The sequence below is a fragment of the Leucoraja erinacea genome, chromosome 3 (genome assembly GCF_028641065.1).
Source record: "Leucoraja erinacea ecotype New England chromosome 3, Leri_hhj_1, whole genome shotgun sequence".
In the NCBI taxonomy this organism is placed as follows: Eukaryota; Metazoa; Chordata; class Chondrichthyes; order Rajiformes; family Rajidae; genus Leucoraja; species Leucoraja erinaceus.
In genome coordinates, this window is record NC_073379.1 from 37,764,293 (window position 1) to 37,779,878 (window position 15,586).

At 43.4% G+C, this 15,586-nt stretch overlaps 1 protein-coding gene across 1 annotated transcript; it reads right to left on the reverse strand.

The window, feature by feature from the left end:
* Positions 1-585: 585 nt before the first annotated feature.
* On the reverse strand, positions 586-12,111 carry gng10 (guanine nucleotide binding protein (G protein), gamma 10). Its single transcript, XM_055632446.1, has 3 exons — positions 11,848-12,111; positions 3,503-3,643; positions 586-1,480 (listed from the first exon to the last, which is right to left on the reverse strand). The coding sequence occupies exons 1-2, from the start codon at positions 11,926-11,928 to the stop codon at positions 3,518-3,520; spliced, it is 207 nt and encodes a 68-aa protein (XP_055488421.1). The 5' UTR covers positions 11,929-12,111; the 3' UTR covers positions 586-1,480; positions 3,503-3,517.
* Between the last annotated feature and the right edge of the window lie 3,475 nt (positions 12,112-15,586).

The following is a 15,586-nucleotide window of genomic DNA, read 5'->3' on the forward strand; positions in this document are numbered from 1 at the left end:
AGACAAGGAGAAATTTCTTTAGCCAGAGGGTGACGAAACTGTGGAATTCATTGCGACAGACAACGGTGGAGCCCAAATCATTGAGTATTTTTAAAGTGGAGATTGAAAAGTTCTTGATTAGTAAGTACATCACAGGTTACAGGAGATGGCAGGAGAATGGGGTTGAGAGGTAAAAATATATGCCAAGATCAAATGACAGATCAGATTCAATGGGCAGAATGGCCTAATTCTGTACATATGTGTTATGATTTAAAAGGCAGCTCATGTATCAAATGCTTTATCAATGAACTGGAGCCAGATATAGTCAGAGGTTAGAATAGAAATTTTCCATTTCCTAAAGAGCACTAGATTCCAAAATCACCATTACCTACACCGGCTTAGTATTATTTTACTTAATTATGTGGATTTTAAATTCCCCTATAGCCGCGATTGGATTTGAACCTGCATCTTGGATATTGGTCCAGTAACACACAATAAAGCGTCCATGTACAATAAGGTAACCAGTTGATCTTTAGATAGCATTTAAAACATATATAATTTAAAAGCCAGGCTGTACTTATTGAATATTCACACACTACAATAGGATACATTTTTAAAAAGCAACTTTTAATATATTTAATTGAAACATCCAAATGTGTTACATAATATTTAGTCACACAAACATTGAAAAGAAATTGTAAGATTTAGCGGCAGTTACTTTTTCATCCAACTCGTAGCATTTGCTTACATTTCTTTACGGTGATAAGTAATATGCAAGCATTTTTAATTCAAAAATGACCTTTTTTACTTTTGGTAAAAAGTAAAATAAATACTGTAAAGCTGAGCCTGTAACCTGTTATTTTCTTTCCATTGCAGTAAAAATAAGCAGGGAAGATATACAAAGTGTAATCAACAGTGCTTCAGTGTCTAGACTGGACAAAGCAGCCATTCAAGGATGGCTTCACTTTTCCTTTTAAAAAAATGTTTTAAAAGCTGACTGAAACGCATTGCCAATACAGATATATACAAAAAATATTGTACAGTTAACTCCAGGTCTACCAAGTTACTTCATCACTAATAATGCAGTGTGGAAACTCAAACAAACCAGTGCTAATAGGCAATTTTATTGTGATTGACCTTCCTTTCCCCCAATCACACTAGTTTTAGCTCGCGTATTAGAACTAACCATGAAAATGTTAAATATCCTGTTTTAGATTGCAACAAATTCCCAATCATTTACATGTAAACACCAATTTGCTCTGCAAACTTTGGAAGATTACTACAAATTAAAAATGAAGTATTTTTATGTCTTTTGGTCATAACCCAGGTATGTTTAGTACAAATCCTTTCTCCAAATGAAGCATACAGCCACATTAGGAGGAAACTATCCTAAGACACTAATAAATACAAAAATTGTTTTGACATAAAAAGAATGACTGTAAGAAAAAAAATGTTCTTCGTAACAAGGCAGCATTAATCGAGGTCAAGCTTGGCCAATATCCTGCAAGAGAAAACAGATAATGAAAACTAAACATACAACCCAGGGAAATAAATAACTACTTGATTACAGATACATGTTTAAGGCAGAAAGTGACTTACAAGCATGAGGAGAATACGAGAAAGTTCCTGCACTATATTTCACATGGTAATGTGTCGTCTTGTAAATGTTCAGTGGAAGTAAGTGGGTTATAAATGTTGCTTTATAAACAAAGACTTGCAAACAAAGACTTGGAAAGGAATCAGTTATTATGCATCCATCTGTTCCTCCTACCTGCAGCACAGTTAAGAAATGTATTGCACACAGAGGTACAGACTGAATTAAGGTCACATTTAATTTATCTCAGCCCCCTGAAGGGAATCGCAAAATGCGAGCCAACTGCATCCAAAGCACATTGGTCCTAATCCTATTACACAGGCCATGGGGCAATATATATATATTGCTGTGTGATAATGAGATAATGATACTGTGTTATGTTATATATATATATATTCATTCACGAAGAGATGTGGGTCTTACATTGCCCATCCCATTATCCTGCTATCATAAACTGTGACAGTCCTTGAGGAATGGATATACCCACAATGCTATTTGAGTTTTCCAGGATTTTGACCCAGTGACAATGAAGGGACAGGAAATTGGTGGGCAGTTTGGAGAGCAACTTCCAGGTTGTATAATTTTCCAAAACCTATGGCACTTCATCCCACCTTGATGGGATGGATACTGGACTTTCTAACCAACAGACCCCAGTCTGTGCTCAGGGCTGTGTGCTGAGCCCCCGCCTCTACTCCCTCTTCACCTAACCCTCACCCTGAACACCGGCGTTCCTCAGCAACAACGATGAGCTGGCCTACAGGGAGGAGGTCCAGCACTTAGCAGCATGGTGCGCTGACAACAACCTGGCCCTTAACTCCAAGAAGACCAAGGAGCTCATTGTAGACTTCAGGAAGTCCAGAGGCGGCACGCACACCCCCATCCACATTAACGGGACGGAGGTGGAACGTGTTTCTAGCTTCAGGTTCCTGGGAGTCAACATCTCCGATGACCTCTCTTGGCACCTCTACTCTCACCAAGAAGGCTCATCATCTGAGGAGAGAGTCAGATCCTTGAACACACCCATTAATTGAGCAACTGCTCTGCACAGGATGGATAGAGTGGGGAATTAGGCAGTGTTACTTGCCGTAGGATTGTTAGCCTTTGACTTGATCTTCCACAAGAAGTTGAGAAATTTACTGGGAAATGCAATGTACCCTTTAATATTCCATTTCCACACCTCCCCGAATCTGCTTCTATTTGCCCTTCATTCCTCCCCTAATAATTCCTTCCTCATGAATCCACCTGTTAACCACTGGCCCCTTTCTCACCTCTCCTCTGCTCCTCTGTATACTGGCCATCTTCCCTCTGTACTCTCAGTCCTGACGTTTTGAGCCCAAATATCGACAGTCTCTCCCAACCCTGGTTGAGCTCCTCCAGCAGATTATTATTAATCCCTAAATCCCGTTTCCTCACAAGTAGTTAATGAACCTTTCCTCTGAAGAAGGTATAGAGAAGGGAAGCTCAAACAATTCCTAACCCAGGTACACCAGGTCAGACCATTAGCACGACTTACGATTTGTCGCAAAATTGTGAACATGAAATTGATACGATTCAGAACAGATAATGATACTGTGTGGGACACATGTGCTGGGTGGCCAGATGTTTTTTCAATTGGTGATTGATCAGTAAAAGAACTGCAGAGAACAGCTGGGAATGATCAATGTGGGATTTTTATTCAAAACTACAACTGAAAGCAGGCAAGAGTTTGGGCAATGACCACTTGCATTGGGGTGCTCTGTGCTTTGCATTGTGGAGGGTTAGGACGAGGGAAGAAGGGGGGGGGGTGAAGGGGAAGGGTGATGAGGGTTGCAGTCAGAAGAGAATGTCTGTCGAAGTTGGGATAAGTGGATATGGGAGGCTAGCCCATTCTCATCCACAGCACGTAACATAAATACAGCTTCACAAAACTTACTAACGTTAAAAGGTTACCTGATATGGCTGGTGTTAGAGAAGGGTGCATGACCTGGGTTCTCTAAAGGGGTTGCTTCCTGCAGGTAGTCCCACCAACAGAGCATCTTTGCAGGCATTCTGGACGCAATACTGCTGGAGCTCAGTGGCAGCCTGTGAGACCTGCATTTGAAAACACTCATCAGGAAATGCACTTGAATTACAAAAGCTATCAACTTCCCTGACCAGGAAAACTTGGAAACTTTTGTTTTAAAAAACTCTCAGATCTCTGAAAAAGAAACAGAAAATGGGACAGCAGATGCTGAAATCAGACAAACGTTGGAAACACTCAGTAAGTCAGTCAGCATCTCTGGAGTGGAGAAACAAAGTTAACATTTTGTCATTTTCCAAAATGTTTTAAGGTGTTAAGATGTTCAAGCAGACCATCTGCCTGAAAAATATCGATGTATCAATTTTCCCCTTTCTGTATCAATTAAAACCTCGAGTATGTTCGGACCGTGCTTCCTTTACCATTGTACATCACACTTCCAAATCCAGAAGCACAACACTGGAATGCCGTCCATATATCTCACTCTCTCCTTAAAGATTCCCTTTAACACGAGTAGGAAAGAACTGCAGATGCTAGTTTAAATTGAAGATAAATACAAAATGCTGGAGTAACTCAGCAGGTCAGGCAGCATCTCTGGATTGTCACCCATTCCTTCTCTCCAGAGATGCTGCCTGACCTGCTGAATTACTCCAGCATTTTGTGCCCATCTTCCCTTTAAAATGACCTCCTTTGACCAAACCTTTGCTCAGATTTCCTGGTGTCAATATTTATTTGATAACAGCAATGTTGCCTCTGGAGGTTTTAGTACATTAAATGCATGATCCAGCTAAAGAAAGTGGGAGTCCACTTGGACCAAATTAATCTTGAATATTTCATGTCACTATTTTAATATTCCACCGGGTGGTGCCGTCAGCGATGACAGCCTCACCAACAGTCTGTCTTTACATTTTTTTGTTGTTATTTTTAGTGTGCTTTATAAAGTTTGTGTTAACGTTCTCTGGTTTGTTTTATGTGGGGGAGGGGCAGGGGGAAACCTTTTCCTCAATGCCGGAGATGTGATTGTTTTCCGGATCGTATCTCCAGTCACTCTGCGACCTAACATCATGGAGCTGGCGGCCTTGCTCGAGACTGACTTTGAGCCCCACTGTGTGGTCATGGACTTACCACCGGAGCCTGCGATCCTTTGCCTGGGATCAACACTCCAACCTGCGGATTCCAACATCGAGGAGCTTGCAGTCTCGGGTAGAGACTGATGTCGGGAAGCTCCAAAGTCGCAAGAGGTTCAACCACCCCCGACCCGGGGTCCGATCGCCGGGCTTGCAGGAGCAGATACCCCCAACGCGGGAGCTTGATCGCCCCAACGCGGAGGGCCCGACCGCCGGCTACGGGAGCCAAGATCGTCCTGTCAACAGAAGGCTCGAGGCCCCCGACTGCGGAAGAACAAAGAAGGGAAGAGATTGAACTTTTTTTCCGACTTCCATCACATTGAGGAATGTGGAGGAGTCACTGTGGTGGTTGTTTATGTTAAAATGTATTTTGTTCCTTTTTATTGGTACGATTGTATAGCAAATCAAATTCCTCATATGTAGCAAAACCTACTTGGCTAATAAAGTATGATTATGATGATTAAATAACCAAATTAAAATAATCTCCCAAAGATTTAGTTTTCAGCCTCCCCAGGTTATGCACAATTGTTCATTTCATACAGTTATATTTAAAAATCTTCTCTTGGTAAACTAGCAACATGTATGCAAGAAGAATCCATTAGTTGCCCAATTATAACTGATAAACATTACTCACTGGGAATAGCGAGTCGGAATGCCCTTCAAAGTGTAAGCAATGAGCTAATGTGTTTCCACAATACTGTTTACCCCACCGGCAGTTCTTGGATCACTCAAAGATTTTATGAAGGAATTTATAGATAGAGCTCATTCTTTGACAATTGACCCATTGTAGGCCTGTGATAAATCATCAAACAGTTTCACTCCGTTTTCAATTGTGCTTTTTTTTTGCGAAATTGACGTTATGTCCGTTTTTGATTGACTTTACTTTCTCCAACAGCAATTTGTGTGCACCAGGCTGATGTAATACGAGCTCCGTACACCCTGGCGCTCGGTGTCACAAAACAGGCTGATCTCGAGCTGCTCACTTCCCCAATCTGAGCTTCAGCAGATAGTTGTGGCAGATTTACCACTCCTTCAAAAAAACACCGCCTTGTCTTTGGGCAGCAGCAGTTCTGGATTCTTGTTTCCCCAAAATATCAGCTGGACTTGTAGGGGAAGTCTCTCACTTCTCATCACAGGTTTTGGGTTCAAGTCCTACCTCAGAGACTTCAGTGCCAAAATCTAGACTTAATTCCCCAGCACAGCTGTCAGCCGAGCATCAACCTTTGCAGCTGGATGCAAAAGACCCTACACATGATCAGGTAGTAAAACAGGACCAGTATCCTCCTCTATATCTATCCATCCAGCAACATTCAGGCACAAAGTCATCACTAGACTAGTGCTGTGTGAGATATTGCTGTGCATAAATTGATTGCCATCTTTTCTACAACACTTGTTTAGAATGGGCAGTCGGAGGATAAAAGATTGTCATCGTAAGCTCAAATCATAGTACTAGAAATGTCTATAAAGATAATACGATGAAGAAAATAGAGTTTTCTAGCTCTCAGAACTCCCACTCTCAATCACGGTTTTCTTCCTGTGCAATGCTCCTTAAAAGCTCCCTCATCAAACAAGCTGCTGACCATTTGTTGCAAGATTTCCTGAGGGCTTGGTGTGAAATGCTGTTAAACAACCACTCCTGTGACTGGTCAAAGTGTCATACTGCAATAAAGGCAGCACATAAATACAAGTGATTTATAATGAAACCCCCAAAATGCTGCTCATTGCTGCCCTTTTCAAATACCGAGACACAGCAATACAACCGCATTAGTTACCCGGTGACCTAGACTAATGGCCCAGGGACACAAATTCTAGTCCCACCACAACAGCAGTGCATTTAACTAGAAAATAATTACAATTTTAAGTGGCCGTGAAACTGCTGGTTTGCAATAGAATCCCAAATCTGCCAGCTTTACCCAGTCTGGTCTTCACATCATCCTGGACCAATGATCCTCCCAGGGACCATTAAAAACAGACACTAATGGGCCTGTCCTACTTTGGCGACCACAGGAGTTTATGCGGTTGTCACATGTTCGCGGGTAGTTGCCGGGGAGTGGCCTTTATGGTTGTGAGTAGTTCCCTGTTGAAAAAATAGTGGCGAACACAATGAAGCCGCCATGGAGAATAGCGAGCATTCTTATGCCGTAGGTGCAGTGGTAATGGGTTGCCAAGAGGTCGAAGGTTGTCGTAGGTTGTTGCCGGTGCTGACTGGTGAATTTCATTGGCTAAATGGGGGGAAAAAAACGTAAACAGTAGTTTTCGGAACCAATGATAACTGACCGGTAATGTTAATGTCCGCCGAGCTTCACAGCCGTATCTCTGGCTTCTTAAAAGTTGTCTCCACTCCTTCTCCCCACCCCGTCTCCACTCCTTCTCCCCACCCCGTCTCCACCCTTTCCCGCCCCCCCCCTTTTAAAGGACTTACATGACCCTTCCTGTACACTTGTGTTTTCACCGTCTTAATCACAGCGCCAACCTTCCTGTTCATCATGGTGTGTGTCTGTATCACATTGACCTTGCACCATGTGAATTTCAGTCAGACTGCACTCCCCACTTGCCCTGTCCCCCGCCTGCATAACTGGCTGGTGAAGGAAGCGATGTGTGTATGTGTTCCACTCCGACAGTCGCCTGAAAAATCGCCTAAGTGGGAGAGGCCCATTAGTGCTGTGCTCTCAGGGACACACATTCTGTGCAGCAGTTGAACTAAATCATTCTTAAACTTACAACTTCCCACTTGAAACGTTCAAACATAATCAGGGTGAGAGGAAGAGGGGGGGGAGGAGAGGAGTTAACATTGTTTCTTCGCTACAAATACAATGTGTGCGTTTTTTAAGCCTGATAAAGGGTGTGTTATCTTTCCGGTGCTAAAAATGATGCATCAAGTTATAAGGCTCAACACATAGCGAGATAAACCTTGGTATCAGTCAGATTGACGAGAATTTATATACAACAGAAGTTCTTTGTTCGCTTGCAATCTACTGTATTTAAAAATGCTGGTATCTGCATTACCAATTCACAATCAGTCAGGCGTCAGCTATGACTCCCTCCCCTCGCTGCCAAATGGTTTTCGACCTTATAACCCACCCTCGGGACCTGAAATCTAAAACCCAGTTAAGTACACCCACAAGGGAATACTGCACCAGACAATAACCATTGAGACGTTAAACCCAGATCTTACAAATGTACAAAGGATCCCAGTTTGCTATTTCAACGAGCTGGGGAACTTTCCCCCACGACTTGCCCAAAGCTTACCCCACCAATCAACATGACAAACACAATGTTTGCTGCAAGCGTGCAATGTTCCCCACATTACAGTGACCACACTACAAAAACAGTTAATTGACTGGCAAGCATTTAGAAAGGACCCGACTTTGCAAAAGGCATTATAAAAGTTCAAGTTTCTCTCCTTTCAGCTGGCCATGCAGTTGTTAGTGGCTCTCAGTCGTATGGTGTTTAAAAAGGGAATTAATTTTGGTGTTGTACATCCGCAAGGCTTTGAAAGTCACGTCAAATTCAGAAGGCCTTTTACCTTATAAAACACCTTTAATACTTTCTGGTTGTTAAATTTACAAAGTGTAGGCAGCCCTTTAACAGAAGCCACATTTTGGAAGGGATATTATTGTCGAACTTCGAACCCAAAAGGATTTACTCGGACATTACCTGGGATGAGGGGCTTCCATTATGTTTAGAACTTAAGGAAACAGAGAATGTTCCGCAGAGTCATAGCAGAGATAGTTAAGGGATATTAAATTATAATTTTTCAATAACATGATAGCATAAATAAGGAAGTGATCCTTGTAGGAGGGTTGGCAAGTTGGAATAGTAAATGGCTGGACAAAAGAGTAAATTAGAGTATTTTCCCAAACTGACCTGGAATGAGCTGCCCAAAAGCAAAATGGAAACCAATTCCGGAATAACATTCAAAACAGGATCAGGAGATTTGAGGAGCAAGGATTTGGGGGGGGGGGGGGGGGGGGGGGGGGGGGGGGGGGGAAGAGAAAGAACAGGGAGTAGACTAATTTGCCAGCTTTTGCAAAATACCCAGCACCAGCACAATGAGTTATTGATCTGGATTATTCCAATAAGATGCATTCAAATTCCGTCAATCTGAAGTAGTGAAAAAACACACCAAAAGATTACATGTATTGCATTTTGCTAAATATGTTTCTATTTCCTGTGAAGTGCCTGATTGTTAGAAAATGCCAACGTTTATGAACCAACCTGGCAATTGTTGCATTGAGATGCCCCATGCACAATGATGAGGCACTGCAACGGTGGAGGTTTCTGCCTTATTCTCCATCAAAGTCTAGTTTTCAGGTCAGTAACTGTTTCGGGAGACCACCAGTTAACGTCAAACCATGAAAAGAGATTATTATCCTTAAAAGGCTTGATGGGCCAAACTCATAATTTAGGAAATAATTATATTATTCCTAGCTTGCTGGCCTGCTGAGAGTTCCCCCCATCAACAAGTGGTTGATTTTTAATGAGCAGCTTAAATTTTCACCGGTATGCCCTCAGGATAACATATTAGCAAATTAATATCTAATATTAGAGTATCCAATGCTGCCCTTTGTAATTGGCTGGCAAGTCCTACTCCTTTCTGGGACAGATGCCTGGGGAGATGAAGGAATGAAGATGTTAAGCATGATTAACATGGCTATGATTCTGACTGACATTTTCCCATGTACCCCTTCAATTTCCACCATATATTATAATGTTTACAAACTGGTAAGAATCTTGATTGCAGCTTTACTATTAGGATTTACAGGGTAAACAAACTTAACAAAAATTCAAATGTCGCAATTACTCAGCAGGACATGTAGTCTTTGAAGAAAGAAACAGATATATGTCATTCATTAGAACTTGAAATGTTAGCTCTTTCTCTGCCCTGCGATTGCTGACTATTTCCAGCAAATTCTGCTTCCATTTAAGATTGCTAGCAACTGCAGTATTGCTCTTAATTTTACCTAAAGCAGAGGCAAACTCAATACACACCCAGTATTGACACGTGCCGCCTCCTCCACAAGTTGCAGTGACCACACTGGAAACCTACCCTGCTCGCTGTGCACAGGAATTAGGGAACAGGGAGACAAGCAAATGAGAGGGCAGGGTGTCTGGAAGTGGCAGAAGAGACCGGGCAAGCTTTAGATTGTGTTCCTGCTTCAATGACCTTCTATAAAGTTATTATAACCAGCACACTCCAAACTTAAAATTATGAAAAGCAACCCAGAGTGAGAAAACAAATTTGTTTTCAGTAGAGGGAGTGGGGAGGGATGAACCATTGGAGTATCTAACAGAAAGATACAGCAGGGAAACAGGCCCTTCAGGCCATCAAGTTCATGCCAACTATGAACTGCCCAGTTACACTAGTGGTCAGAGTGGTACAACAGTTACACTGTTGCATAACACACCACTTCCATGCTAACCTTTTGGCTTCTCTACATCAATCTTATTTAATACCCACTTTTTTTCTTATCCCCGTGTCCCCATAACTCCATCCAGATTCTACCACTCACCTGTACACCAGGAGCAATATACAGTGGTCAAATAACCTACCAACCTGCCTGGCTTTTGGGTGCGAGAAGAGAGCGATGTGGTCACCGGTGGAACGTGCAAACTCCACACAGGCAGTGCCCAAGGTCAGGATGGAACCCAGGTCTCTGGAGCAGAGACAGCGGATCTATTAGCTGCGCCACTTCCCACTCCCCCCTCCCACTTCTTCAATAGGGCGAGACCAAAGGGGTTAGAGGCAGCTAGATTCAGATTTTGTTTCTTTGTTTCCTGTATCTCTAGACTGTCTCTTCCCTGACTCTGTCCGAAGAAGGGTCTCGACCTGAAACGTCACCCATTGCTTATCTCCAGAGATGCTGCCTGTCCCACTGAGTTACTCCAGTATGTTGTGCCTGTTTTTTTGTTAGACACAACATGCTGGAGTAACTCAGAGGGACAGGCAGCATCTCTGGAGCGAAGGAATGGGTGATGTTTCGGGTCGAGAGGCTTTGTTTCTTTGTGTAGTGTTGCTAACAGCAAGAGTTGAGGACATGCACAGCAAACCAGACCATACCAGAAAAAGAAATCATGATCCTAAAAAGTCAGGTGGGTGATGGTTGAAATGGTTCTTGGTTTAAATGTTATACCCGCACATGCCTGGAGCAAGCAGCTGGCAGAAGGATCACATAGGCCAAGAATTTGCAATGTGAACCACAGTCCCACTGGCTACTCTTGACCTAAGTTCTCCCTCAAGTGGAAAGAACTGCAGATGCTGGTTTAAATCGAAGGTAGACACAAAATGCTGGTGTAACTCAGCCCAAAACGACTAGACCCAAAACGTCACCCATTCCTTTTCTGCAGAGATGCTGCCTGTCCCGCTGAGTTACTCTAGCATTTTGAGTCTAACTACATTTGTTCTGACCCATTCTCCACAGCACGCGTGTCTAATCCAAGCCTTTGTTTTAAACTACTGAATCTGCTTTTAAGATTTACAGGCGAAGGTTAAACCCCAGGATTTTCTGGTTCAATCCCCGTATCAAGTAGTGGCTGTGACATTTCCAATTAACCAGAACATCCTGTGGTCGAGGACTGGACCACTCCGAACAGGACTGCACAACTGCGACCATCATCCACAAATAAAAGTGTTTCACTGACTGGAAGACGCCCTGGGAGTGTGAATACAAAATACACTATGTTGCCGCTCATACGAGTTACAAACTGTTGGAAGAAGCGTGCACTTGTGTAAACCCAGCGATGCCAGGCGCTCTCCTCGGATCAGGCTGGCGAAGCTTCCGGATAGGAGGTCGTAAACCGATAACTGTCCGGTTGGAACAACGATCCGGAGACTGCAAACCACTTGACTCAAGTTCGTACAACTTCGGGGCAACTGAACCCACGGACATTTGATCAGAGTAGCCGATTGCAATCCAAAGCCCACGACGCACAACGCGAATCCGTTAATTCCGCCGCCCAACCCATTACCATCCGTGCCTCCAAATACTTTTAGTGCTCCTCCATATATATGCTTGGGGACGGCTTTGCTGGGACTCGGGCGCGGGGGGAGTCCCGGGGAGCGCGAGTCCCGGGTCAGTCCCGGGAATGGAACCCTGGCGGAGCGGCACGAGCCACGCAGCCATTGTCCCCACGCGCCCCATTCAACTCACTTTAATCCTCTCGATTCCCGCCTCAAACTTCAGCTGCTCCACCGTCCGCTGCATGGTCGAGAGATTGGAGTTTGAAGTCATGCTTTCTGTCTTTATTCCCTCCCTCTCAAACGAAAACGCGCTTTATTTGTGTCCTCTTTCTCTCTCTCTCTCTCTCTTTCAAACGCTGCTGCCGTGGCTGTCGGTCTACAACTGAGCTGTGCTCCACACCCAAGGCTCCCGCTATCGGAACTGATGTCACGGGGACCACCAGAGGGCTGGGGCTTCGAGAGCAAATGCCGAGTTTCACCCGGCTAGCAAACGGAAGATGAGGCTCTGAGTGTGTCTCCTACTGGCCGATTGCAAGGTTTGCAACAGTGAAAATTAATATAGCCTGGGGAAATATGTTAATTACACCACAATAACACCCCTAATAGTCCGGAACCCTCGGAACGTGTTGGTGTCACATTTTCCGGAATGGGTTATTATTAATACCCAACATTACATTTTTGTTAACATGTAGAAGAGTAGTATAAGTGTGTAAAAAAGAACTGCAAAGGGTCTCGACCTGAAACGTTTCACTCATCCCTTTTTTTCCAGAGATGCTGAGTTACTCCAGCATTTTGTGTCTATGGAGTAATTGCTGGAGCATGTTGAAACTTGTAAGTTTCCAGTGACCCTGGCGAAGGGTCTCGACCCGAAACCACTTATCCTCGTTCTCCAGGAATACTGCCCGACCCGATGAGATTACCCCAGCACTTGGGTGTATTAACCAGTATCTGCATTTTGTTTTTATACCCTGGTGTGTTCCTGGCACTGGTCACACAACATGTAGACATGTCGAACCGTTAAGATTTTTGTATAAGAAGGAACTGCAGATGCTGGTTTACACCGAAGATATACACAAAATGCTGGAGTAATGCGCTATCAGCTGCGCCACTGTGCCTCTGAAAGTGAGGGCCTTCTTTTCCTTTCAAGGTGTACAGAAAGATCAATCAGTGATGAGCAAAAATTACATCATTAAATGTCAGAGCTGAGAAAATGTCAAATATGTCTCAAGCTGTGCCGGAAATTCTAATTGTACTCAAATAACATTTCTATTTTGGAAAGATAAATGTCTATAATGTTTACTTGTATAAACTTAAATTTAAAACCAAAAGGTTAATCCCTCAATGCATAAAATTTGATGGGGTGTCAATTTGATAGTTCTGATTTCTGATTAAAGCAGCACAGTGGTGCTGCTGGGAGAACTGCTGCCTCACAGCGTCAGATGCCTGGGTTCGATCCTGATCTTGGGTGCTGTTAGCATGCAGTTTGCACGTTCCCCCTGTAACCGCGTGGGTTTTCTCTGGGTGCTCCAGTTTCCTTCCACATCCCAAAGACATGCAGGTTCGTAGGTTAATTGCCTTTAATAAATTCCACCTAGTGTGTCGGGAGTGGATGTGAAAGTGAGATAATAAAACTAATGTCAACAGGTGATTGATGTTCAGCATGAACATAGTGGGCCGAAGGACCTGTTTGCATGCTTTATCTGTCAATCAATCAAAAAGACCCTTGACCTGAATATTTTCTTCCCTCCAAAGTATTTCCACACGTTGTGGGAGGGAACTGCAGATACTGGTTTAACCAAAGATAGACACAAAATGCTGCAGCAACTTAGCAGGGCAGGCAGCATCTCTGGATAGAAGGAACGGGCGATGTTTCGGGTCAAGAAGTCTGAAGAAGGGTCTCGACCCGAAACGTCACCCATTCCTTCTATCCAGAGATGCTGCTTGTCCCACTGAGTTACTCCAGCATTTTGTGTCTATCTTCTATTTCCATACTTTGTTTTATTTCTATAATTTTATATTATGCACAAGGAAATAAAATTGTTAAAAAATACCACAGTAGTTGAAAACCTAAATCGTAAATAGATAATGCTGGAAGTGGTAACAATGCCATCCAGGCAGTGGCGGACTGGCCAGGGTGTCAGCTTGCCCGATGGCAAGTGGGACCCCGATGAAGTGGGCCCCCTTTGTCTCCTGGCAACCAATACTTTTAGACCCAGTCCACCACTGCATCCAGGAACAGTGATCAGCAAGCTCAATTATACACAAATTTAGGTTATAAAATCATGGGAGACCCCTTCCACCCCTGCAACGGGCTGTTCCAGCTGCTACGTTTAGGCAAACGCCTCCGTTGCCATGCCGTGAGAACGGAGAGGATGAGAAGGAGTTTCTTCCCAGAGGCCATTAGGACTGTAAACTCCTATCTCACCAGGGACTAACTTTACTGTACCACTACTGCTTTCTTGTAAATCGCCGTTTTTTTTCCCTTTTTTTCCTTCCGTCCACAATATTTAATATGTAAAAGAGTATGTGATTCTGTTCCATTCTGTTTGTAGTTTGTTTGGTTGTTTGTCTTTTTGCTTTCGCGAGCATTGCCACTTTTCATTTCACTGCACATCTCGTATGTGTATGTGACGAATAAACTTGACTTGACTTGGGTTTATTATTGTCACGTGTCACAGTTAAAAAGCTTTGTTTTGAATGCTTTCCAATCAGATCAGATATACCGTACATAAATACCATCAAGTCAAAATCAAGTACAATTGATAGAGCAAAGAGGAAGATAGAGTGCAGAATAGTTCTCAGCATTGTAGTGTATCAGTCCCATATTTTCATGACCTAGTTGATGTAAATTGTTCAGAATGAATGGGACACGAATTTCATGTTTAATCCTCCACTCCCTGTGTTCCCGGTGAAAATATCTTGCTTGTGTGTGCAGTTGTTCTTGATTCCAGCCCTTTAAAGAGCCTGCCTTCTTAGTATATTGACATTTTTAGCTGTACCACCACTGTAAGACAACATTTATACCTGCCCACCAGCTGACAAACTTGGTAACAAATCTCTGGAAACTGTTGGAAGGAACTTATACCAAATTTACACCACCTCAAACTTTCTATTGTTTTCATGTTTATCCCATTATCCCCTACCCAACCTTTTATCACCAGTTCTTTACTCATGAAATCAGACACATTGTCAATGATGTTTGAGTCACTCAGCATCTCTGGACATGCTGCCTGACCCACTGAGTTACTCCATCATCCTGGTTGTTAATCATTTTAACTGCCCTTCCCATTCCCATTCCCTTACCGACCCCTCTGTTGTCTCCGTTGCCAGAGCGAGGTAACTACTAAACCCCCTCCCCCTCACCCTCTCCCCCCCCCCCCCCCCCCCCTCTCCTGTGCCCCATCTGTACTCGCGCCTATTTTTCCCCATCCCTCCCCTTCCACCTAGATTCCTTACTCTGGCTTCACAATTCGCAACTTTTGTCTCACACCGGCCTTTTTCGACCCCCCTCCCCTCAGTCTAATGATGGGTCCATGCACTCCAGAGATGATGCCTTGCCCGTTGAGTTACTTCAACACTTTATGTCTCTTTTCTGTAAACCAATATCTGCTGTTCCTTGTATCTACTTTGTCAACGTTTGTTGTCTCCTTCACTCTAGTCCTGCAGTTTCAGATTCTGAGGCCATTGATCTAATATATTAATATTTGCTCCCAGCACTGATATTAAGACAAAAAAATGGTATGAAATATTAACTCTGTATCTCCCTCCATAGATGTCACTGCCCTGCTGAGTGTTTCAATTTTTTTGTCCTTTTGTTTATTCCCTCGACAGATGTGCTTGTGTTGTTAACTCTTTTCACGCTTTGTTGCATTTATCTCTGAAGAACTGATTTACAGACGTTGCCAAAAGCAAGCTGTTAGAATTTACCG